This window comes from Schistocerca gregaria, chromosome 10 (genome assembly GCF_023897955.1).
Source record: "Schistocerca gregaria isolate iqSchGreg1 chromosome 10, iqSchGreg1.2, whole genome shotgun sequence".
NCBI lineage: Eukaryota > Metazoa > Arthropoda > Insecta > Orthoptera > Acrididae > Schistocerca > Schistocerca gregaria.
This window is the reverse complement of record NC_064929.1, coordinates 118,421,010-118,448,807: the sequence shown is the minus strand read 5'-3', so window position 1 is coordinate 118,448,807 and position 27,798 is coordinate 118,421,010. Positions and strand designations below refer to the sequence as shown.

The following is a 27,798-nucleotide window of genomic DNA, read 5'->3' as shown; positions in this document are numbered from 1 at the left end:
TGTCTGCTGTTACAGCGTGATTACCCGTAAATACCACATTAATGCAATAAATGCTCAAAATGATGTCCGTCAACCTCAATGCATTTGGCAATACGTGTAATGACATTCCTCTCAACAGCGAGTAGTTTGCCTTCAGTAATGTTCGCACATGCATTGACAATGTGCTGACGCATGTTGTCAGGCATTGTCGGTGGATCACAATTGCAAATGTCCTTCGACTTTCCCTACAAAAAGAAATCAAAGACATCAGATCCGGTGAACGTGCGGACCACGGTATGTTACTTTGATGACCAATCCAGCTGTCATGAAATATGCTATTCAATAACGCTTCAACCACACGCGAACTATGTGCTGGACATCCATCATGTTGGAAGTACATTGCCATTCTGTCATGCAGTGAAACATCTTGTAGTAACATCGGTAGAACATTACGTAGGAAATCAGCATACATTGCACCATTTAGATTGCCATCGATAACATGGGGGCCAATCATCCTTCCTCCCATAATGCCGCACCATACATTAACCCACCAAGGTCGCTGATGTACCACTTGTCACAGCCATCGTGGATTTTCTGTTGCACAAAAGTGCGTATTATGCCGTTTTACGTTACCACTGTTTGTGAATGATGCATCGTCACTAATTAGAACGCGTGCAAAAAATCTGTCATCATCCCGTAATTTCTATTGTGCCCGGTGGCAGAAGTGTACAGGACATTCAAAGTCGTCACCATGCAACTCGTGGTGTATAGAAATATGGTACGGGTGCAATCGATGTTGATGAAACATTCTCAACACCAACATTTTTGAGATTCCCGATTCTCGCGCAGTTTGTCTGCTACTGATGTGGGGATTAGCCGCGACATCAGCTAAAACACCTACTTGGGCATCATCATTTGTTGTAGGTCGCGGTTGACGTTTCACTTGTGGCTGAACACTTCCCGTTTAAACTAACCTAACTATCTGGCAAACGGTCCGAAGACTTGGGTGGTGTCGTCCAGTATACCGAGCAGCATATACAGTACACGCCTGTTGGGCATTTTGATCGCAATAGCCATACATCAACACGATATCGATCTCTTCCGCAGTTGGTAAACGGTCCATTTTAACACGGGTAATTTATCATGAAGGAAATACCGTCCGCTCTGGCGGAATGTTGTGTGATACCACATACTTATACTTTGTGACTATTAAAGCGCCATCTATCACAAAGCGAAAGAAGTGGTCCAACTAAAACATTCATATTTCTTTACGTTCTACATGCATATGTAATAACAACTGGGGGTTGCTATTTTTTAAAAACGCAGTTGATATGCGTCTGACCTATGGCAGCGCCATCTAGCGGGCCAACCATAGCGCCATCTGGTTTCCCCCTTCAAGCTAGTCAAGTTTCATTCTTTGTAGTTTTTTCGTTTCACAATTATTCCGTGAGATATTTGGCCCGGTAACTAACAATGGACCACCACGTATATATTAAGCCAGAGGCGCAGTGGCATCAGGCATGCATGGAGACATTTTCCACGTGGGAAAAATGAAGCAACCTTGGGTTGCGAAAGCTTGAAATGAATGTGAATGTGTGTGTGTGTGTGTGTGTGTGTTTTTTGTGTCTATCAACACACCAGTGCTTTCTCGTTTGATATATATCCTTCCTCTCTGACCTTGAAGTCCCTGTAACACATTACATTTCATTTCATTTCATTTCATTTCATTTCATTTCATTTCATACATCCTCTCTTTCTGCTCTAGTAGTTGTTTATATTTTTATTTAAGCAATTATTTCTTTGTATAGAAAGACATTTTATCTTGTATCATACCAATTTAAAATCCGATTTTAGGTGACAAATCACAAAAGAGGTAATCTCAGATTTATTATAAGGATCAGTCAACTGGGAACAAGACGACATATGGGAAAAAGTAAGTTAAACTGTTTATGATTTCAGAAGTAAATGTCACACCTGTGAAATCGTTTATCCCACTGTGAGACATGACAGGCAGCGCTTTCGTGGAAATATTTTTGCAGTCGCCTGCAGAAGCATGATTGTACCCATCCTGTACCTCTTTGTTCAAAGCAATTGACAGCTACGAATGTCTCTTTAGGGTTGCAAAAATACAGAAATCGCATGAGGAAGGATACGAACTGGATGGAGTTTCCAAAGAAACTTTGATAGCTAACTTGAAACAACCTTAGGAACATAGGTAGGGTCACACATTGCCAAGGTTGTTTACAGTACAAAAGACATTTGTGGCCATTGATTTGCTTCATGCAAAGAGGTGCATGCCTGGTTACAATCATAGTTCCACAGCAAACCCAAATATTTTCCCATGAAGGCACTGACCACCTTTGACAGTGGGGTAAATGTATAATTATTTATGACAAATAGTTTTGAAATTATGAACAGTTAACTTAAAAGTAGTTAGGCTACCACCTACAGTGGATCGATTTGCGGATGAGAGAGACACGTAACAGAAAACAGCATTCACAAAACGTGAACGCTGCTTTCTGTTTCTGGGCTTCATACATTAATTCATTATAAGTGAGTTGTCATCTGTCCCTTATTTTATATATTGCTCCAGTCAGGAACTTTCATTATTGTTCAACAGTTCACTTACGGTTTTTCCCTCTGTCTTGCTTTCATTTCACCAGCTCTTATAATGAATGAGACAACAATTTGTTTCTAATGTCCTTTAGGCCTCTCAATAACAGTTGCATTCCATGTAACACATTTGCTTGTTTCATTAAATTTCGAAGACGTGTGTACCAGGCAACCTGGCATTATAATATAATTTTTTGTAATGTATGTAGTTTTCCTTTCTTTTTTTGAAGACCTGGCAATTACTGAGGAGATACAATGGCAGGGGTTCTTTAGCGGTTGTCCGCATATAATACTGTAAAACTATAGAAAAGGGCCTCCGTGTTCAAACATTAAGAAACAGGCTTCGATACTACTTCTGTCATGAAGAGAAACTGCATTTTGTAGTATGTTAGCATTTACGGCTGTTAGCCTAATAGACAAGAAATTGCCCGCATACAGAGTACAGACAGAGAGAGAGAGAGAGAGAGAGAGAGAGAGAGAGAGAGAGAGAGAGAGAGAGAGAGAGAGAGAGAGAGAGAGAGAGAGAACGAACAATGACGTTACTGGATACCATACAAAATTATTTTACTGTATGTGCTTCTGAGATTTGATGATTACTATAAGGACAAATAAATTAAGAGGGAGTGCATATTACAAAGAAATTTCCTAGCCTCTTCCTCCTCCCCAACGAAGGAACACTTATTTTTAAAAACTATGCAGTGTACCACTTTTGCTTTTATATTGATCTGTCAGCAGTACTATACATTTCACCTCTAAGGCAAGTACAGTCCAGCAATTTTGTCTCAAAATGAATTAGTTTTCTCAGCGGAATTTCTCTTTTGTACACTGTGTGAATAACCAACAATCTCAAAAGTACTGCCAGAAGCACAAACAATTATGGCTAGAACAATTGCCATTTTTTAACATAGGAACCCAAATATTTCGGAACTTTGTTCCTTCATCAGGGAGGAGAGAGGGGAAAGAAAGGGAAGAAAGGAAAGTGGATTTAGTTACTCACAACCCAGGTTATGAAGCAACAGGGAAAGGTGAACAGGGAGGGTAGCAAGGATGGAGGCATGGTTGTCAGAGGGAAGCCAAAGATATTCTACTGTTAAGTACTGTGCCAGCTTCAAACCAAAGAGGATGCATACAGAAGTAAAGATGTATAAAGATAAATACAACTATGTAGGATGAAAAGATGCATGAATGGCTTGACAACAGTACCTCCACTTTGATAGCTGCCATCCATTCCACAGCAAACAATCCCTTCCCTACAGCTTAGGTATTCGTGGCAAATGTATCTGCTCCAGTGACGAATCCCTCAACAATTACACCAATAACCTGACCAGTGCTTTACTCTCTCGCAACTATCCTGCAGACATTGTCCAGAAACAGATCTCCTGAGCAATACATCGCTCCCCATCCAACAACAATGTTCCTACACCCAGACCACACAGAAGCATCCCCCCTCGTCACTCAATATTATCCTGGCCTCGAATACATCAACAAATTACTCTGCCAGGGATATGACTTTCTCAAGTCAAGCCCTGAAATGAGATCATTCATTGACAATATTCTCCCCACACCACCCAGAGTTGCCTTTCGTCACCCCCCTAACCTGCATAACATCCTTGTCAAACCCTACAATATTCCCAGACCACCTTCTCCAACCACCGGTTCTTACCCCTGTAACCGACCCCGCTGCAAAACCTGCCCCATGTATCTCCCCCACAACCACCTACTCCAGTCCCGCTACTGGTAAAACATACACAATTCAAGGCAGGGCCACATGTGAAACAACACATGTCATATATAAGCTGACATGCCTGCACTGCACAGCTTTTTACATCACTATGACAACAACTAAACTGGCTGAGCGCATGAACGCGCACAGACGAATTGTCCGCCTAGGAGATGTCCAATAGTCACTAGCAGAGCATGCCGTCCAGCATAATTCTAGGGACCTAGGAACCTGCTACAATGTAAGTGCCATTTGGGTTCTCCCACCCAACACCAGTACCTCGGAACTGCAGAGATGGGAACTTGCACTCCAACACGTCCTTTCATCCCGCCATCCCCCTGGATTGAACCTACGTAAACCAACCTCACTCCCATTTACTCTTCAGTCTTCTCCTTTTTCCTTCTCCTCTTTAACCACTCATGCATCTTTTCGTCATACATAGTTGTATTTATCTTTATACTATATACCTTCTGTATGCATCCTCTTTGGTTTGAAGCTGGCACAGTACTTAATAGTAGAATATCCTTGGCTTCCCTCTGACAACCATGCCTCTATCCTTGCTACCATCCCTGTTTACCTTTCCACGAGTTACTGAATCCACTTTCCCTTCTTCCTTTTTTTCCCCTCTCTCCTCCCTGATGAAGGAACAAAGTTCCGAAAGCTAGGAATGTAAATTTTCTGTTCTGTGAATCTATCGGCTGTACTGAGCTGAGGTAAGTACTGGCCAGCCCCTGTATCTCTTTGTTAGTATTTGTTTCACATCTCAGTATGAGATTTTCCATTAATCATTTAGATCCCAAATATTTGACAGACTGGTATTTAATCAGATTTTATGGCCAATAAAAATAGAGAATAGTGTAGCTCATTCATTAAACATTTCAGGGTCAAATAAAGCACATTTTACAATTAACATGTGTAAATGGCCTTATTTCAACAACAATGGACTAATTAGAAAAATGCCAGTTTTTATGATACAGAAGACAAATTAAAATAATTATCTGTTTCAGTCACTATTATTTTCTTTCATGACACCTTCTGTGGTCTTGCACCTTCATCTTCAGTTTGACCAGTGGTTTACATAAGTGTATTTCCTGGGTGTAGCCAGCTGTCCACTTTGTGCCACATTTTGAGAATGCTCCAGTGAAAAGCACACTGCAGATAATTATTTACACACATTTGTATTAAGTAATACATTTCTGTAATACAAATGTGTATATATATAAAGGCCTGGATTGTCTTTTTTCATTGAAACATTTTTGAAATTAAGCAAAAGGTGGACAACTGGCTATGTCCAGGAAAGCAAGTACTCACATAGGCGACTGATAACTGAAGATGAGGACATAAGGCTTTGAAATTCATCATGAAGGAAAATTTGAGTGACTGACAGATAACTGTTTTGATTTGTCTATTATAAGTGTAAATGCACAAGAAGAAAAACTGTTTTATGTCACAATTGAAATGAAAGTGTCAACCTGTACCACTGGGAAATTTAACTGATCTAGGATTAATTATATCCATTATTAAATTAAGAGAGCAAATATGCAACACGAGGGTGGTATTCAATGAGGTAACAGTATACTGGTGTAATGTGTGCCAAGAACTGCAGGGTTATCAGTAAATGTGGTGTTTTTCTGTCTCTTCTGTTTGTTAAAGGAGGTTTACAACAAAATATTTTGTTTTATCATAAAAAACAACAAAGAAAGAAAATAAAGAGGACTGATAATTTGCTCCATGCCTTGTTGACGCTGTAAAAACATTTAAAAGACACAACAACATTATAAAAACATTTCCTTCAGCCCAGACCAGCATGTCAACATTCTGTAAAATTTGTTATGTTAACATGATGCTGAAAATACCTATCAGTCCACTGACAATTTTGACCAAGACTGGCAAAAAGCAAATGAATGCCGAAACTTACAAGACTTTCAAAAGCACTCATCCATAAAAATGGGTGATAAAGAAGGAAGCAGAAATCTTGCACTATATCACTGAATGTGATCTGTATGTATCAGACAACTGGCAAGAATTTTTTTCCGTTCTGAAAGTAATTAAGTGTTCATGTTATATGAGATTCCGGATAAATAATGGTGTTAGGACAAGTAATACAAAAGTTTGAAGACATGTCTGCATCCTTTTATTTCAGTTACTTCAAACAGCACAAGCTCGCTTCAGACAACAAAAGGCATTTACAATGTAAGTTCATCAGCAACATACACATCTTGCAGTAACACTTACATACATATGACACAGATTACTCTTCACAGCTTACGAAAGCAACAGAAAGAACCTTATAAAACTCAAAAATGAAATTTAAATTTGCAGAAGTGCAGTACCCCACAACTATGCTACAAGTTGGTGACATAATTGACCTGTTTACAACACAAAATGGAAGGTAAATGGGAAAGGGAATTTTTAAATGAACAAAGTAATGTAAGGAAAAATCTGTCGTTTTCTACAACTAGGTTGGATAAATCTGACAAGTTGACTGTTTCTTTTACATGACAGTTCATAGTGAATTTGTGCTTTTGTATTTGTAACTGTAGATGTTTATGGAACATTTGTGTTTGTGAAAAGTGGTAACTAGTACCAAAAGCTAATGTATACATAACAAAACAAGACGTTTAGAATAAACAGATATGCCTAGAAGTAAACTTTATTCTATGCTTTACAGCATGAAGTCATACATAACAATAAAAGAATCTCCTGACACACATGTACATTCCTACTCCTCTGCAGCAGTCCAAAATAACTGAAACAGCAACATATTCAGGTACTGCAGGACAAAATGCTACAAAATTATAGTAACTGAACCTATGAAAAAGAACAGACTATGCAGTATTTCTGATGAGAAAAAACCAACCAAACTGACTATTATGTTATATTTCATAAAAGAACTTGTGATCAGAAGTTATTTACATATTCATGGCTAACTAGTGTGACTTGTTCAAAATTTGTGTGTACCTTTCACACTGTCCAGCCCTATAAACAATATTACCCCAGTCTCGAAGATTCAAAACATAGAAGAAAATATATGGAAAAAAACAATGTCATTGATATCAAAACTACACACACACACACACACACACACACACACACACACACACACACACACACAATACTGTCAAATATTACTCAAAATAGTCTAATTTCTGGTACACAATCATTAAATACTGATCAGACATGCAACTTATGTCATTGGACAAATTCATTGCACATCAACAACAAAAAATATACAAAACATGAAGAATTGTAACTATTCAGTTACTGATATTGAGATTTTTTAAACTATTGAGTAAGAGGGCCCGCGCCACACACACAGATATCTGTTAAGGTTTTTTTTCCTTTTTTTCCCCTTGGGTCACAATTGTCCTCATATAACCTTTCTGGCTTTTAACTAGGGTAATGAAATGAAAGGAAGGAGAAATGGTCAAACTGGAGTTCAATCTCCTACATCAATTACTACGCCAAAAAAGTGAGAGCGCCATTTATAAAGACAGTTCTGCATTTTTACGTGCCATCACTACAAAGTGTTTGCAATTAGTTAACCAAAATGTAATCTTTTGCTATGTTGGGCTCTATGCATTAAGAACATAAATTCATGTAAAGACCAGGAATGTGTGGATAAGTTTGTGTACATGTCGAGGAAGGCTGCATAAATTGCTAGCATTATTGAGCCTTCTGAAAAATGAGAACGATGGAGAAAACCTATAGGAATAATTCATGTGGCCTGTAACTCTGAAGATGAAACAAAATCCACAAGATACTGAAACCATCCTCTTGCTGTACATGTTATCATTAAGAAATATCAAGATCTATCCATATAAGCTATACCAGCTTAGAATTCTAATTATGTTGAAAGTGTTTGTGTAAAATTATTTTTTTGAAGCACAGACCCGCTTTCCCTCTCTTTTTGGAATTCCAAATTAGAGTGCATTTACGAGTATCATTATATCATCTCAATGCCCAAATTCCTGCTGATACCCTCCCAGTTCTTTCTTTTTGCCAATTATTGTTTGTAGGCCACAATCGCAAGAGTTCCTCTCCTCCATAAACATTGAAAGCTTACACATACTGCTGCTATCATGAACTACATAAGCAACTTAATTCTGCACACAACCATAAAATATTGCACAAACACACCATTTGTAACACTGGCATCAAACAGAGAAGACAAGTAGATGGATATGAGAAAATGAACTATGACTTGTTCCTTTCTATTAATCTGATATTTAACTGGTACATTCCAAACAAAAACATGCCAAGCTGACACTGAATGCAAATCTTGTTACAAAAATTAATGTTGTAAGTGAAGTCATGCCATTGTGTTGGCAGAATTTCACTCAATGTCACATTTTTCTGATTGACTGTCCTATGAATGCTTTTTTGTACAATTAATGATTGGTGAAAATACTATGTGAAATAAACACTGTGGCAGCTCATTCATGGAACTCTTCCTCAAAATTGTGCATGGGGCCAAAAACAAAAAAACATGTGGTGGAGTGATCATGCGGCTGTGCTGCACAATCTTTGTCAATTTTACATTTGAAATGTTAGAATTGTGAATGAGCCAAAATGAGAAAAGTTAAAAATATTCACTGGTACTATACTATTCTGTACTCAAAATACATGCTGCTAAAATGTTTTTAACTGCATAAAATGCAAATGGTACAATCCAGCTATGGAATTGTCGTTAACAGGTATTAAGAAGACTAAAGATCTCATCTGCACGAGAGAAAGGAGATACCTTGTACATCTTGCACAAAATTTAATGCATTGTGCAAAATACGATTTCACATACAAGAGCTATCTTCTTCAACTGTAAGTTGCTGGACCAATCCCACTCAAGTTCTGCACCCGTAACACAACAATAACCCTTCACTACCTCTCTACATAAAATTTTACAAGTACATAGGCTCAATATCACTTCACATAAATAGGTTTCTTTGAGTTTTGCAACAGCAAATCACTTTTTTTTAACATTAATAATGCCAAATCACAGGCTCTATTGGCTAGTTTTAAAAAAATTCCAACTTATTTGAAACAAGATCCTCCAAGGTTGTAAAACCATATTCTAAAATTTTAAGTGACTATATCATTATCATCTAATTTTTTTTACTGATTGACTAACCCAGGAAACCTGAATTTCTGAGGCTGTGCATAAAACTATGATGCACAAAACTTGAGTGTTCTTTTCCTCTTTAAATTTAGTTCACAACAAAATTCTGACTGCAGTTTAACTATATTGATATTCCCAGTCCTGTACAATCCTACTTTCCGGTGCTGTGAACTAATCATGGAAGATGATTTAAACAGCTACAATGATTATAGGAAGTTGGTAACCTACAGTACTATGAAAATAGTACACATCTTAATTACAGTATGTGCTGCTACATGGACAGGCACCTAAAACTACATACCCACAAATTTTTAAATAAGTTACAGAAATAAAAAGAAACATTCAACTGGAACTTGGACTTACTGCTAACATGAGTAATTCATTTTAGCACTTCCCATTGAATGTGAGAAAGAAATGTAACTCAAGATGCTGCACACTTTAATCACAAATTTTCATCAGCCACACATACAGAACAATAAATGAAAGAGAAATAAAAAATGTTACTGCATGCATGTTTTGCCAAGCATTCACACAGAGATGTAAAGCACAAGTCCACTTCATGAAATGAGTACATCCCTCAAAACAAAACAAACCATGTATTTTGTACATGTATGCACTACAATTTTGATAAGTTAACATATTTCTCTGCAGTTTCCGATTCTTTTTAAATCAAACTACCAATCACACAGGACTCGGTAGCAACAAAATGCTAACAACAGATTGATTGATTTTGATTTAGTCTCCGTGCCAATCCAGACCCAACATTACGAAATGGCAGGCACATTATTCCCTTTCACACGCCCAGCTCAAGCAAATAAAAGACACTTTCCAGTCGCTCAACAGATGCCACAATTGTCCTGTATGGCCATTACTTGTGGTTAAGCAACATCTGAGATGGTTTCTTCTCCGTGAAGAAGTTCTTCAGGATAAACACTTGGCCAATGGTAACAACCAGTATGGCAACTGTTTCCAGAATTGACCACCACATGACGCGTTCATTCAGATCCTCTGCTCGCTTGCGGCCTTGAGCTTCTCGCAAGCGGTGGTGAGTTTGGTAGTCTATAATTTTGTTCAGTGCTTTGTGAATTTCTGCAGAGGAAGACTCCATCTAGAAACAAACACCAAGAAACAGCTCATTATTACACAGAGTAATCACACTACCTGAAGGAAATACTTATATTAAAAATTCTGACGAAGAAGGACGTTGAGAGTAGCTTCTTGGTATGTGTCCTATGTCCCTAAAGAATGCCATTTAGGTACATTTTAAATTTTTGTTAATATAAAGTACCTGCATCAGTTGTTAAATAAGCAAAGTATTACGATTTTGTCCATGGCGGTAGTTCTGCAGCTACAGAATCCATCAGCTGCACTCGAAAAACCTTTATTCAGTTCACTTTACCAGTTTAAACGGTCACAGAAGTGAAACAGGCTCAAATCATTGAAGTGCGTGTCACTTACGACGGCGGACGAGTTTAGGTTAGTTCTGCACATTTGACGTCACAAAAGACAGTCAGCCAATGAACAGAGAATGACGTTGCCAGAGCTCAGGCTGCAGTGCAGAGCACGGACGAGTGTCTTCAGTTTTAGAAACATTCAGTCATAAATAAAGTAGTTGAACAAAAGCAATGTCTTGATAGCAGACTTTCTATACAAGAAAGTTTGGAAAAAGCATTCTTTATACCAATTGCTTCATATTCTATTAATTAATTAAACCAAACAAGCAATAAGCCTCATAATTCAGGCGATAGCAAGGAAATTCATTCTCCCTAACCACATTTTCGCAATAAAGAACAGCGGTAATTGTTTATTTCGTATTGTACTTCGACAAAACGTGAATAATTCATAGTCATACCAACAGTGTTTGTCGATATTTTGTGTGATTCTTTAAACTCCTCCAGGAATTCCGTAGAATGACAAGCTGCGTTAGCGTAATGGTTAAGGTGTTTGGCTGCTAAGCAAAATGTTCAGAGTTCAAATCTTGTTTGGTGTTAATGTTTTCTTTATTTAAAAAAGTGTCTTACTTTATGAATTTTATTCGTTTGAATATAATTTTTTGAAATTTCTAGTGGCAACTAAAATCAACCATACGGAAAGTATACGCTGTGGACTTTTACCTCTGCAAATTCTTCAAAATTTCGTGCAATGGTTTACTACATTTAATGCTGCTCAATAACTGCATTGAACATAGAAACAAAATTAAATCATTAATGGGGTGGAAGGTATCAGTCAAGAAGATGTGTAAAAATCAAATTTTTGGACCAAATAGTTTTTGTGAAATCGAATGATAAGTGTGTCAAAGCAGTCGGAACATCATGTGTCTGTACAGGCGAACAGTGTAGTGATGACAAAATCGCGCACAGTGTGGAATGCGGGGAGCACGTCTCTGTAGCAGCGACGTGGTGGCTTTACTTCATGAACTGCGCGCTCCCCCCTAAACGTAAGTTTGCGAACTATACTAAACTATACTATACTATACTATACTATACTATACTATGCCACTGCTTCCCTTGGCGCGTGCAACTGGCAATGCAGCAATTTCCCACGTCTGGGCGGGCATGCGCAAGCCAACAAGATAAAAGAATTGAACTATAGTAAGCCAACGTTGAAATAAGAACTGACCAGCAGTGTCCTTTGCTACAGAATCAATTAAACAGTAACATCGCTGAAAATGTACATTATATGTAATGAATAGCAAACAATTAACTACCAGATTCCACATTGTACGCAGTGTCTATGACTAAAGTCAACCACCGGACTTAGCAATCCAGTGATTGACCTTTATAATACAAAGTATGTATGATGTAGTCTGATAATTGTTTGCCACTCATCACACACAACATATTTTTTGCTATGTCACTCTCTTTTATTGACTCTGTAGCACAGGATTCCACTACCCAATTCTTATTTTGATGTCTGCTGACTTAAGATTTGAGATTATTTCACTTCTGAAGATGACAGTTTAAACTGTTGAAACCAGTAAAGTGAACCAAATAAAGGTTTCCTTTTGCAACTGACAATTGATTTTTTTATCTTTATTGGAACAAAGAATTTCCACAACAGACACATTTCGAAGTATTTTCTGGTCTGTTGTTCTGTCTTCTCTCCATCTATGTTCTTCGTTAGGGTTTCTTTTCTTTTTCCTTGGCTCACAGCAGTCTACTACCACCTTGATTTATCAGTATTCCATTCTGGCTATTTAGTGTACATTCACGACTGCCATTTCACAATGATGTATCTCTGGCTTTGAGCCCATACTCTCTTTACAATGCATGACAAACGCATGTGTGGTACCTTGCCAGAATCGTGTACGAATATCTTATTTTATCTAAAAAGAGGGCTACATACACTGTAATATTTAAGTGTAACTGTGTTATTTCAAGCATTTTTTTGTGAGTGTCAACTCAACTTGAAGGAGTTACAGAAGTCAGACCATAATTAAGAGAAAGATTTCCTTGGCACATTTTAAAGATACATTCATTCTCTGCTTAGAGGTGAATTTTTGTTGCTTTCCCATTAGTCATTTTAGCCTGACAACGGTAAGTACAAATTACCACAGTTTGCCTAATGACATACGTATCAACAAGGCAAAAAGCGTAAATGCAAGCTCTGTTGCCTTTGACAGTTCTTATGTTTTTATGCACATTAACATGCATCAAGTGCTGCTATCGCATATTTATTTGCTTCTGCATCTAATATGTGCCACAAGCTCACTTATACCATGTTGCCAGATGTCTGAAACAGTATTTCCACTTGATTATTCATTGTTGCTGTGTTTACTTTGTGGCTTCCCATCAGATAGGAAACAATTATGCAGCCCATCATCGTTTTGTACTGCTGTTAGCCTTTTTTAAATAATTAGTTGTCTTGTGTGAAATCATGTATCATTTACAGAGCTGTCACATGTCCACAGTAATCAGTGGCTTTCAGTCCACATGCTTGCTTTGAGGCCAAAAAAGAACAGAGTGTAATCAGTTCCATATCACATCCAGTAAAGAAACTTCTGAACGTATTGGTATTAGTGAAAGTGCAGTCAACTGAATTTTGAGGGAACACGGAGAAACTTCATGTCTTGAGTCACCAAAAAGAAGTACTGGCAGACGACAGAAGCTTGCACTGTTGTAATTTTCAACAGTACCGTCAGCTGTAAATTCATTATTGATTTATTAGCGAACAGTTCCGACGATACTCTTTGTCATCAGGCCCTCCAAATATATAATGGCTGAATTAGCCTGAGATATCAAATGGTTCAAATGGCTCTGAGCACTATGGGACTTACGAGAGATATCAATCAGAACGTCCCACGTGAAAGTAACTGATGTCCAAATCAGGTCCCATAGTAAGCAACCACACACAGTATGGCCATGGTTGCTTACTATAGAAACTGATGCAGATACTTTCTATTTCCACGTGGGACTTTCTGATTGATATCTTTTAGGAAAATTAAGCCACTATATATTTAGGGGGTCTGGTGATTAAGTGTTTCATCAGAAACAGTTGCCAATAAATTGATAATGAAATTACAGCTGACAATAATGTTAGAAATTGTAATTTTCATATCCATTGGGTCCTCTTCTATTCGAGGGTAGCTGGAAAGCCATATCCCCAACAATGTTAAATTTAGTGACTTGGCTTCCCTGTATTTCAGGAACCACTGTAGCCATTGACATGGAACTTTTACAGTACATTAAACTGTATGTTCTGAGGCTACTGAACAACAATAATTGCATTTCAGCCACTGCTTTCAGAAATACAATTTTTTAATTACACAGTTAAAATTTTGTGTACTTCTTTTGTACGTTATCCTAAATAATTTTAATTATACATGCCATTATGCTCTTCTTTTAGTTCAGTAGAGTCAGGATATGTATGCTGTTATTCTCTGAAAATTTGAACACTACTCGAAGTGGTCTCTCAGATTTAGGGAAAAAATGCAACAGAAAATGCAAATTTTCAACAATGGCTTCTAAAGTTTTTCACAAGACGGTGATTCACTCAATATATGCTTCATTTTTTTTTTATTTTTAGTCGTTCAGAAGCATCCTGCACCATATTGTATGTCATCCTCTTGATCTTTTTCCAAGATTTTTCCTTCTTTCTGGAATCCTTAGTGGCCAACTTCCTGCATACTCCACTTTATCAATGCGAACCTTGTCCATCCCTTAAAGTTCTCTGATGCAGTTTGCTCCAGGGTTAATTCCCACATGCTGTAGTACTTTCACCCTACCAATGTCGCCGTCATTAAAAGCAATAACAGCATCACTGACCTCTCACTTTAGTGTCTTCATTCCAACAAAAACATTTTTTGGTAAGCGAATCCATATAAGGTTACTGAACGTCTCATTGGGATTTTGAGTCTGACCATGCAGACACTTCTTGAGTATATCCATGACTTCTGCTGGGATGGAATGTTTATAGCTATATGAACAGTTTGAGTACTGGACATTGCAGTAATTGCACCATGAATCAGGTCCAGGAGGGCAACGGTGGTGTACTGGTTTTTCATCAGTTGACAGTCTGTGGAAGAAGATAGCCCATACTGCCTGCTTCATTTTCAACAAATCCTCAGTATTATTTCTAATGGCCATCCCATAATACTGCTGTAGTTCACCAATCATTTTGTCTGTTAGCCTGCCTCTTATGGTTTTACCATCAGAAAGTTTCTTGTCTCTCAAACTTTGCTTCAACTTCCTCAATGTGGTGTCCCTCCTCTTTTGGACATGACCAATACATTCCAGTTTTGTGATAATCTTCTCACTATAAGGTTGAGTGGGTATTACACTGTTATATGCTATGGAGTCTTCACCACCTAAGAAGTCAGTGTAACACACACCCCTTTAGTTCACAGATCAACTAAAAATTTCAAGTAGCTACATGGGCCTCCATACCACCAGTTGTTCCTTCATAATTTCTGTGACTGATGTGCTTTTCTTCATTCCCTGATTTAAACTTATAAAAATGTTTGGTTAAAATCTGGAAACGTATTACCTTTTCAGAATTCACACTGGTCACCATAACAACAGAATTCTTAGAACTGTAGCTGCACTTCTGCCAAGTGCCATCAAAAGCTACTGGTATGTCAATCACACCATCATTTATTTCAACAGCTTTGTTTGCAGCACCCTTCATTGGCTCACATGCAACAGATTCCACAGCAGCTCCAATAAATCCTGCATACTTGTTGATCTTACAAGATGGGCATGGCATATTCATCAAGGCACACATTGTTTCTGCTGCAGTGTGTCCTTTGCCAATAGCTCTCAATCTACAAAACCACCTAACATTTACTTCAAAATAATTACCTTTACACTTATCAGAATTCCAAAATGAATGAATATATTTAAAACTGGCACAATTAATGATAAGCTTCCTGGCTATTCCATTTGATACCTCACTGTCTTCGTGTAAACTAACTGGTCCTCCACATATTTTATAACACACACACATTCACCTAACACCCTTATTAGGATGTGTAAATCTATCCGAATATAACCTAACCTACCATTTACATAACTTTTGTTTTGAGAAAACTTTGTGTCACAACATTTTATTTTAATCTTCAAAGCACTAAGGGGCGTTTCTCTAGATACTGACAAGTCTGCCTGTATTTCATTGTCTATAACTTCACACGTGACATGCTGAACACAAGGTTTCCCTTCATTCGAAAATCTATCACTAAGAAACCCATGTTTGTTAAAAGCCCTTTGTTTCGGTGTCATACTTCACTTTTTGAGAGATTTACCAATTTATTCGTCACCTTTCCTCAGAAAACATTACCACTTTCATATACTATGAAACGATACAATACTATTTTTGACAGTGCTACCAATACAAACATGTAATTTAACCTTTATAACACAGCAATCTATTATTAGATTACCAATTTCATTAGATCGTGAAGTAATGCAAGTAAAAATTTTAACACTTTCAACTGGTGTAGATAAAAAAAAACACTTGTTTGACTAAAAATACACATTCTCCAATGGTTAGCATTTTAACAGTGACAAAAAATGAAACAAACAAATAAAGGAACTAAACTTAAACGTCCATGTCAACACGTAACGACACACACCCAGGAAGTAACCCAGACAGGCAGTAACCCAGATAGGCAAACAATCATACGGCACGCGCGACTAACAATCATACAGCACAGCTAAGAGTCTTTTTGAACACCCTGTATACATCATTTTATTCAGAAAAATTGCAAATTTTATGAGATAAAACCCCAAAAATGTGAAAAAATGTTCCACTTTAACTCCCCTTAACAGGGCTGGATATGCTAAAGTTTGCATCGGACGCGTTTACGCAGGGGGGTCACAGAAAGGAAAATCCAAGACCTCTATGAGGAAAAGCATTTCCAACAGTAGCTGCAGTATTGGAGAAGTTACCGTCTGCAATGGAAGCCATTCCTGATACGAGTGAAACAACCCCCTGGTATTCTGGCATTACAATCAGAAAATGTGTTTCTGGGGGGTGGAGGGGGGGGGGGGATCACCCACAGTGCTGACGTAAAATAACCAAGCAGGAGGCGGGAAATAAGACACTTGCCAAACACTGGATACACTATTTATTACTCTGATGAGAGATGGTGAAGTGCAAATAAGCACGTGTCGCCCAGCACTACAACACTAGGGCATTGCCACGGTGACTTAAACAAAATAACATGACCTGATTGGCCATAATGGGCATGTAAAATGTGCAGAAAGGCCATTTTAACTGTCAGAGTTCTTCTCTTACAATACAGAGTATGTATTATGTATGGTCCCAACTAAACCACAAAATCAATAAATGCATTAATTTATCCAATTTGAGTGTTTCCAGAAATTGCACTGTAGGGGGTGCTGCAACTAACTACAAGTTTTTTTTTAATTATTTTTATTGAACCATTACTAGTTTCGGGCTTGAGCCCACCATCTGTTTATTAGCATTGATTTCTTTGCAAGTTTTACAACTGTACCTTCCTGAAATGCCCTCCTTTACATAGTATATGACACAGGTTTGATTTTCTTTCACAATCCATACTGATCAATTAACTGAATTAACGTGTAAAGTAGGGCTTTTCAGGAAGACACAGAAGTAAAATTTTCAAAGAAGTCAATGCTACCATCTGACAATGAGCACAGCCCCGAAACTAGTAATTCTGCAATAAAATCATTGCAAAACATCTTGTGACTGGTGGCAGTATTTCCTACTGTGCAAAATCAATAAACGATTAATAAACACACCTGTGCAAAGTGTTCATTATAATAAACATAATAATGCTTTATTCTCTGTAACAATTTTACATCACCTGATGTCCCCAACTTCTTTCAGCGAGGTAAGTCAAAATCATTTGTGTGAATAGAACCTTGACAATTGACAACTGGAGCAACTGAGTTCAATAAACATGCAACCACCTGTTGCAAAAGAATAACTATACTTCCGAGGAAGGCAACTCTAATACTCTGCCACGAGCAAGCCAATATAGTGAGCAATTATCCCTGACCGTGTGGGGAAAAAGACAAACTGAATAAAAAAATGTGAATATAACAAGTTGTAGCAGCTGTAAATGTATTCAAAATAAAAACATTCTGAGGGATAAAACTTACATTTTTCTGCAAACTAGAAGATTAAGTGGCCCGTGCATACGACTGCCAAACGTACCTGTGTCATGACAGTTATGTGCTCTCCAATCCCCGGGAGAGGCTTCTCTTCTCCCACTTGCCAATCCATGTAGACCAGCTTGTGGGAGAATGTGGAAAATTCATTGCTGAAACAGGCTGTGTATATGCCTGTCTCAGCAGAAATAAATGTGTGGCTATCAAATTGCTTTTTCACTTGTCTGTAGATGACCTCCCCACGGGGCGCCTGCAGCTGGACATCCACATCGTACTGCCCTCCTGTAACCACCTGCAAAATTGAATTAAACATTTTACTAAAAACTCCTATTAATGCTAAGACAATATGTAATAAGTAAAGGTTGACAATCTCAACTATGTATAAATCTGTTAATGTATTGTTCACATTAAAGTATGGAGAGTGAGACACTTATTTAAAACAAAAACATCAAAAGCTATACTATTTAGGTGGCACAGTTATACAAACATATTTTCCAAATAAATAAAATGTAAATACATGTCCATTCATACAACCTATACACCCTAAACATTTCTGGGATCATTCAACATATTGCAGTTCTGTTTTGGCCCCAATGAATTGAAAAAAAGTCTTCACTAAATGACACACAGTGTATTTTCATAACGATATTAGAGAGATACTGGTATCAACTTCACTTTTTCTATAAGGGTATATAGGAAGTACAATTGCATAGGTTTCCGTGGCCAGTCAGTTGACATAAAAGTTTTCTGGGTATGGTACCACGTCATTTTGTATAAAACTACTACCACTATATTCATCTGGGGTAACACAACAAATCTGCAGTGGCAAAACATCAGCAAAATTGTGGAAAAGAAATAAAATTCAGCAAAGCCTGTGTTGGCCAAGCAGCCCGTTATAATGAAACACAAAATCAGAGAGACCATCAAAAATAAGAATATTAATATAGAGGATGGACTCAGGCTTGCCCCATCTTGGCTGCCAGCAATCAGAGCCCAGCAAACCGCACTGTTGACACAAGGCACGAGCATTACCGTCAAGTAACTGCCGCTGCGCATCCACCATCCAGCATCTGGTGAATAGGAGCCAGCTTGCCATTCGCCGGTGACCACCAATCGTGGCACATAACACAAGAGCCAATAGACAACAGAGGTTACACTCTCCCTCCACCGCAATAACCTATTAAAATAAAGTTCGCTCTACTTCCTCCTCACGTGACCTTCAAATGAAATGAACTATCTTTTTTAAAATTACAACTTAATGGCATGCACAGTGAACAGTAATAATAAAATATAAAGGACACTGCATAGGTAAAATGCACCAGTAGACTCAAAGAAGGCTGCTGCAACCGTGGCCGAAGCGTTGGTTTTTCTCCAGCAGTAGTTTTATACAATATGACACGGTACCAAACACAGAAAAATTTTATGTCGAAATACAGTAAGCTTATCTATTATAAATGTACGACACATGCTGAATGCTGGAAACGTTTTGTGATAATAGGTACATACTGGAGTTCCAGATATGTTGCGACAAACTTCAACAGGTGGGGCACATCGTAAGGATGGAGAATTGCATAGCAACGTGTGATCACAAATGTTAGGGGTTAGTGCTAGCACAGGTTGGCGATCAGAAAAGAAACAAGAGAGTGATTTGTTTGAGACACTCACTGGACATAATGAGTACACATGGTGTACGAAATGAATACAACTCTAATGTTACAACAGATGCTCGATGGATGCGACGACGGACTGACGTGCTCGAAGCCACGCCCAGTGCTCATCAGATTTATCGAGCCTCGATTTGGTTCTGTGGGGATCCGCGAAATCTCTCATGTATCGCAATCTTGTGTAGTCTGAAATGGATCTTGTCACAAGAACTGTCCTGCAGCTGTTACAGTCAAAGAAACACCCAGTGTGTTCGAGCGTGTCTGGCAGTAGATGCTCCATCAATGTCAAGCACGTGTGGCATCTTACAGTGCAAACTTAAAGAGTATCTGTTGTAACATTACAGCTGTATTCATATTGTGCACCACATGTTTTCATTATGTCCAATAAAGGTTTCAAATTAACCACTCCTTTTCCATTTCCTTTCCAATCTTCAACCTCTGCTACAACTTACCCCTAATGTTTGCAGCCACTGGTTGCTATGCAATTCTTCATCCTTTCAATGTGCTCCATCGTCCCCTAGAAGTTTGCTGCAAAATTTCTGAGACATCATGTATATTCATATCCATGGAAAAGTGAGTGATGTTTAACCAACCAAAAATCACAATGGGAGTTCTTAGATAGATACTAATTACAAAGCTGCCCATACTCTCGCAAGCCAGCACCCGGCATTACATTATGAAAATGTTGTGTAACCTCCCGTACAAGATCTAAAGATGACCCTCTAAAGATCTAAAAACTGGTTTATGGAAGGAACAAGTATTTCAAAAAAGTGACCGGTTGCAGTTTTCTGTGTCCCATTTGGATCTGCAGTTGGGATGTCATCAGAAGAAACAAAATTGTCATTCTACCAACTGGAGAGTGGAATGTTAGATCCCTTAATCATGCATGTAGGTTAGAAAATTCAAAAAGGGAAATAGATAAGTTAAAGTTAAATATAGTCGGAATTAGTGAAACTCGCTGGCAGGAGGAACAGGACTTCTGATCAGGTGAATACAGAGTTATAAATACAAAATCAAGTAGAGGACATGCAGGTGTGGGTTTAAAAATAAATTAGAAAATAGAAATGCAGATACACTAATATGAACAGCATAGTGAACGCATTACCATAGCCAAGATGGACACGAAGCTCATGTCTACCACAATAGCAGAAGTTGATATGCCAACTAGCTCCACAGATGATGAAGAGATGGAAGAAATGTATAACAACAAATGAAATTATATGGATAGTTAAAGGAAACCAAAACTTAACTGTGATGGGGGACTGGAATTCAATAGTAGGAAAGGACGAGAAGGAAAATGGTTTGTGGATGTGCACTCTGGTGAAGGGAATGAAAGGGGAAGCCACCTACTAGAATTTTGCACAGAGCACAATTTAATAATTGTTAATACTCAGTTTAAGTATCATAAAAGAAGGTTGTGTACGGGGAAGAGACCCGGAGACACCACAAGGTTTCAGATAGATTATATAATGGTAAGACAGATATTTAGGACCCAGGTATTAAAGTGTAAGACTTTACCAGGGGCAGTTGTGGGCTCTGACCACAATTTATTGGTTATGACCTATGGATTAAAACTCAGAAAATTGGATAAAAGTAGAAAGTTAAGGAGATAGGACCTGGATAAGTTGAAAGAACCAGAGGTGGTTCAAAGCTTCAGAGGGAGCATTAGGCAATGGTTGGCTAGAATGGGGCAAAGGTACAGTACAAGATAAATGGGAAGCTGTTAGAGATGAAATAGTGAAGACAACAGAAGATCAAGTAAATAAAAAGCAAAGCCTGGTAAAAATTCTTGGATAACATGAGAGATGCTGAATTGAACTGATGAAAGGAGAAAATATAAAAATGTAGTGAATGAAACAGGCACAAGGGAATACAAACTTTATTTAAAAATATTACATTGGCAGAAAGTGCAAAATGGCTAAGCAGGAATGTCTAGAGGACAAATTTAAGTATTTAAAAACATATTTCCCTAGAGAAATAATAGATACCACCTAGAGGAAAATTAAAGAGGCCTTTGGGGAAATGAGAAGCATCTGTATGAATATCAAGAGTTCAGATGGAAAACCAGTCCTAAGCAAAGGAGTAAAAGGTGAAAGGTGAAAGGATTATCTAGGGGGAGATGAAATAGAAGGAAATAATATTAGAAAGGGAAATGGATACAGGTGAAGATGAGATGGGAGATATGATATTGCAAGAAGAGTTTGGCAGAGCTCTGGAAGCTCTAAGTCGAAACAAGGCCTCGGGAGTAGGTGACATTCCTTCAGACTACTGACAGCCTTGGGAGAGCCAGCCATGCCAAAACTCTTCCATCTAGTGTGCAAGATGTTTGACCAGACAAAATACCCTCAGACTTCAAGAAGAATGTAATAATTAAATTCCAAAGAAATCAATTCCTGACAGGTGTGACAATTATCCAACTATCTGTTTAATAAGTCATGACTGCAAAATGACTTACAGAAGAATGAAAAACTGGTAGAAGCCAAGTTCACGGAAGATCAGTTTGAATTTCGGAGAAATATAGGTATGTGCAAGGCAATACTGACCTATGACTTAGAAAATAGGTTAAGGAAAGGACACCCTATGTTTATACCATTTATAGATTTAAAGAAAGCTTTTGATAATATTGACTGGAGTACTCTGACATTCTGAAGGTAGCAGGGGTAAAATACAGGGAGTGAAAGGCTATTTACAGCCTGTACAGAAACCAGATGGCAGTTATAAGAGTCGTGAGGCGTGAAAAGTTGGTTGGTTGGGTTGAGGGATAAAGGAACAAAACTACAGGTAAATCAGTCCCTTGTTCCAAGACCACATGAAAGGGAAGCAGTGGTTGAGAAAGGAGCAAGACACGGTTGTAGCCTATCTCCGATGTTATTCAGTCTGTACATGGAACAAGCAGTAAAGGAAACGTCAGTAAAAATTGAAGCAGGCATTAAAGAGAAGAAATAAAATCTTTCGTTTTCCGATGACATTGTAATTATGCCAGAGACAGTGAAGGATTTGCAAGAGCAGTTTAATGAAACTGACAATGTCTTGAGAGAAAGACACAAGATGAATATCAACAACAAGGAATTAAGGCAGGTGACGCTAAGGAAATTAAATTAGAAAAGAAGACAACACTTAACATAGCACATGAGTTTTGCTATATGGGCAGCAAATTAACTGATGATGACCAAAGTGGAGAGGATATAAAATGAAGACCGGCAACGACAGGGGTAGTTTTTATGAATGAGGAAAATTTGTTAACATCAAATATAGACTTAAGTATTTTCTGAAGGCATCTGTCTACAGTGTAGCCAAGTATGGATGTGAAACATTGACAATAAAGAGTTTACACAAGAAGAGACTAGAAGCTTTTGAAATGTGGTGTTACAGAGGAATGCTGAAGATTAGATAGGTAAATCATGTAACTAGTGTGGAGGTACTGAACAAAAATGGAGAGAGAAGAAATTTGTGGCACAACTTGACCAAAAGAAGCCATTGGTTGATAGGGCACATTCTGAGACATCAAGGGATCACTAATTTAGTACTGGAGTAAATTGTAGAGGGAGTGATGAATGCAGTGAGCACATTCAGAAGAACGCAGCCTGCAACAGTTATTCGAAGATGATAAGGTTCGCACAAAATATAATAGCACGAGGTGTTGCATCTAAAAAGTCTTTGGACCGAAGACCACAACAACAACCGAAGAAATATATTAATTTCAACTGCCAGTATCATAGTTCTAATAGAGATGAATTCAAATGTAGTTTACTCCTCACAATCTAACTACTATTTTCCCAGAAATTACAATATTTAGAGCTTAACATTTATCTGCTTCGAAGATGAAATCAATTGCTGTCTTATCCACAAGTCCATTTCATTATAAAACACTGTTGTGTCAGGCTACTGGGCTTTACACAGGAGTTCAATTGGGTGACAATGGAATTAAAAATAGCTAACATGATTTCAGAAATATCTCACGAACAGATGCTGAAAAGTAATGCTCATAAAATTCAATCATACGCATCACCAACTTCTCCTTCTGAAATTAAGAAATTTATGCATTCTCTCATAAATAAAAGCTCATTAGATTTTGATGGTGTTTCCAATAGAGTCTTAAAGGTGTTCACATACAATACACATGGATTTATCCACATACAATAAGCACTCTCTTATCTGAAATTTGTAATACATCACTAACTCGAGGCACTTTTCAACAGGGACTGAAATATACATTTGTTAAACCCCTCTTTTCTCAGCAAATCACTGTTTGGGTTTAAGAGGAGCTGCTCTACTGAGAATGCCATTTACATGTTCACTCACCAAATTTCACAATCATTAAATAATAAAATGACACCAATTGTTTTTTCTGCACTCTATCTAAGACAATTGACTGTATGGATCACCATATTTTCCTACATAAACTGGTTTTATGGGATTGATGGTATAGCTAACTAATGGATAAGGTCATATCTAACCAAAAGAATGCAGAATGTTGTACATAGTAATTCAACCAATATTGTTCTGGGATGTAATTCCGACTGGGAAAAAATCATGTATGTGGTTCCCCATGACCCAACCTTAGGTCCAATATTGTTCCTCTCACATGTGAACGATCTTCCGTGCAATATACAAGCAGAGTCAGTTCTTTTCACAGATGACAATAGTACTTTAATCAGTCCAGGTACACATACAGAAACAGAATAAATGGTAAACAATGCAATCAAAAGTATCCTTGACTGGTCAATGATACCTCAATTTTAAAGAGAGAGAACATATTCAGTTCTGCAAATCTAGGAGGTACCAAACTAATGATAAGTATAACACATGGTGAGGAAATAATAAATAGGATGGAAAGTTCAAAATTCTTAGGTGTCCGTGTTGACAAGAATTTAAACTGGGAAAAAGCTCATTTTGAACTCCTAATATAATTTAGGTCAGCCACACTTGCATTTTGAATCACTGCAAATCTTGGGGAAAGGCAAATCAGAAAGCTTATATATATTGCATATTTTCATTCAATGTCACATAGAATAATGTTCCTAGATACCTCATACTGAAGAGTCTTCATTGCCCAAAAACATGTTGTAAGAATAATATGTGGTGCTCACCCCTAATCATCTTTTAGACAGCTGTTTCAGGAGCTGGGCATTCTGATTACGGCATTACAGTATATTTATTCCATCAAGGAGTTTGTTTTCAATAATTCAGTGCAGTTCAAAAGGAAAAATGATGTACATAATTACAATACCAGAAGGAAAAGATATTCATTACTCCACATTAAGGTTGTCTTTAGCTGGAAAAGGGATGCACAATGTGCCAACTAAAATTTTTATCATTTACCCAGTGATATAAAATGTCTGGCACACAGCAAAGTTAAATTTGAAAACAAACTAAAAAAGTTTATTATTGCCAACTCAGTAGGAAAATTTCTATTACTGTAATGTGCAAAAAATCATGGGTAGGAACTACTACCTCTCGTCTGTATGCAGGTGTTCAAAAATTACCATTACAAACTTCTCGGACCTGTAGAGTAGAGTGAGTACGTAATACTCTGAATAGAAACCCATGTCCGGAAATATACCATTTCCATTTTACGATGGTTTCAGTTCGGATGTTTAATACATCCACTTCTGCTTGAGGAATTTTATTAGATGTGATACAGTACAGTTATTATGTAAAAATTTTAAAGTAAACATAATGAAATAACCATTTATCAGCTAACCACATTTGCTTATATTAACACTTATTACATGTTTACTTTATTCGACAACATAAAATCACCCAGCAAACTGCACGTACAGGACAGTACCGAAGCTTTACAACAGTGGCTCAATGGGGCGACCACCAACGTTATTATAGACAGTGTACATATCATCCAGTCTACACTACTGTAAACCAGGACCAGCAATTCTGAGACTTCTCTCCTTCAGCAGATGTGAATGTGTTATCCACCTGAACTGAAACTGTCTTAGAACAGAAACGGTATGTTTCCGGACATGAGTTTCCATTCAATATATTATGTACTTCTCTCTACAAGTTCTAGAAACTTGTAACTGGAATTTCTGAACACCCTGTATATTAAAAATTTTAAAAAAGTTTATAAATATTCAGCATGCCGCCACATTTAAAAATTAAGCTGTGTTGTGTATGTAAAATGACTTGTTTTGCAATGATTATGATTTATTGTACAAATGATCCATGGATCATGAAACCAAGTAACTCCAAGGTGGTAACTCTGATGAGAAATCCACCATTAGATTGTAATGCAATGGGACCTAAGGTTCTGGGGAGTTCCAACATTTGTGGTGATTAAGACATGGACTAGACTGAAAAGCCTTCTAAGCTTAAGTTGAAGAGGTGCTACTTTAGAACCTCAAACGTAAATTCTCTTCTGAAAATTGGGAACTAGAATTCTTTCTACACAAAAACTCTATAAAAATTTTAGCTGTGCAGGAAACAATATTCTTAGATGAGGACATAGGTAATACACACTATTACAGACTACAATTGGAAACCAGCAATATGAATAATGGAAAACCTGAAGTTAAAATCTTCTGGGTTATTAGGCCACATCGTGTTTCATGACACGCCTGTTAACCAAGAACATTTTAACTTCAGTGACAATGGCCATGAAAGCCTGCAGACTTACAATGGAAAACCTGCCAAAGTTTTTAACAGCATTTTTCATAGACAAAATCTGAGATAGTATAAGTAATTCTCAGTGACTTCAATGTGTAAGTTGGGAAGGAAAAGACATTTATAAATATAAGAAGTGAATTCTATCAACTAAAGAACAAACAAAAATGGTGAAAGAATGACCAATTCACGTAAAAATGTTCTAGTCAAAACTGATGCCCACATTTTTACAAGCTACCAAGAAAAGATATTGAACTTAATTGATGAAAGGAGAAAATATAAAAAAGCAGTAAATGAAGCAGGCAAAAAGGAATACAAACGTCTCAAAAATGAGATCGACAGGAAGTGCAAAATGGCTAAGCAGGGATGGCTAGAGTACAAATGTAAGGATGTAGAGGCTTGTCTCACCAGGGGTAAGATAGATACTGCCTACAGGAAAATTAAAGAGACCTTTGGGGAGAAGAGAATCACGTGTGTGAATATCAAGAGCTCAAATGGGAACCCAGTTCTAAGCAAAGAAGGAACAGCAGAAGTGGGGAAGGAGTATATAGAGGGTCTATACAAGGGCGATGTACTTGAGGACAATATTATGGAAACGGAAGAGGATGTAGATGAAGATGAAATGGGAGCTACGAAACTGCGTGAAGAGTTTGACACAGCACTGAAAGACCTGAGTCGAAAAAAGGCACCGGGAGTAGACAACATTCCATTAGAACTACTGACGGCCTTGGGAGAGCCAGTCATGACAAAACTCTACCAGCTGGTGAGCAAGATGTATGAGACAGGTGAAATACCCTCAGACTTCAAGAAGAATATAATAATTCCAATCCCAAAGAAAGCAGGTGCTGATAGATGTGAAAATTACCGAACTATCAGTTTAATAAGTCATGGCTGCAAAATACTAACGCGAATTCTTTACAGACTAATGGAAAAACTAGTAGAAGCCGAACTTAGGAAAGATCAGTTTGGATTCCATAGAAATGTTGGAACAAGTGAGGCAATACTGACCCTACAACTTATCTTAGAAGAAAAGATTAAGGAAAGGCAAACCTACATTTCTAGCATTTGTAGACTTAGAGAAAGCTTTTGACAATGTTGACTGGAATACTCTCTTTCAAATTCTAAAGGTGGCAGGGGTAAAATACAGGGACCAAAAGGCTATTTACAATTTGTACAGAAACCAGATGGCAGTGATGAGAGTCTAGAGGCATGAAAGGGAAGCAGTGGTTGGGAAGGGAGTGGGACAGGGTTGTGGCCTCTCCCCGATGTTATTCAACCTCTATATTGAGCAAGCAGTGAAGTAACAAAAGAAAAATTTCAAGTAGGTATTAAAATCCATGGAGAAGAAATAAAAACCTTAATGTCCGCCGATGACATTGTAATTATGTCAGAGACAGCAAAGGACTTGGATGAGCAGTTGAACAGAATGGACAGTGTGTTGAAAGGAGGATATAAGATGAACATCTACAAAAGCACAACGAGGATAATGGAATG

General features: G+C 37.7%; 1 protein-coding gene across 1 annotated transcript in view; it reads right to left on the bottom strand.

The window, feature by feature from the left end:
- Window positions 1-6,423: 6,423 nt before the first annotated feature.
- The window catches only part of LOC126293456 (transmembrane emp24 domain-containing protein 7), a 36,199-nt gene continuing 14,824 nt past the window's right edge, over window positions 6,424-27,798 (bottom strand). Inside the window, exons 2-3 of the mRNA XM_049986700.1 lie at window positions 18,069-18,314; window positions 6,424-10,536 (exon numbers count right to left, since the gene is read on the bottom strand). Coding sequence (XP_049842657.1) covers window positions 10,297-10,536; window positions 18,069-18,314 — 486 coding nt within the window. The 3' untranslated portion in view covers window positions 6,424-10,296. The remainder of the gene's footprint in view (window positions 10,537-18,068; window positions 18,315-27,798) is intronic.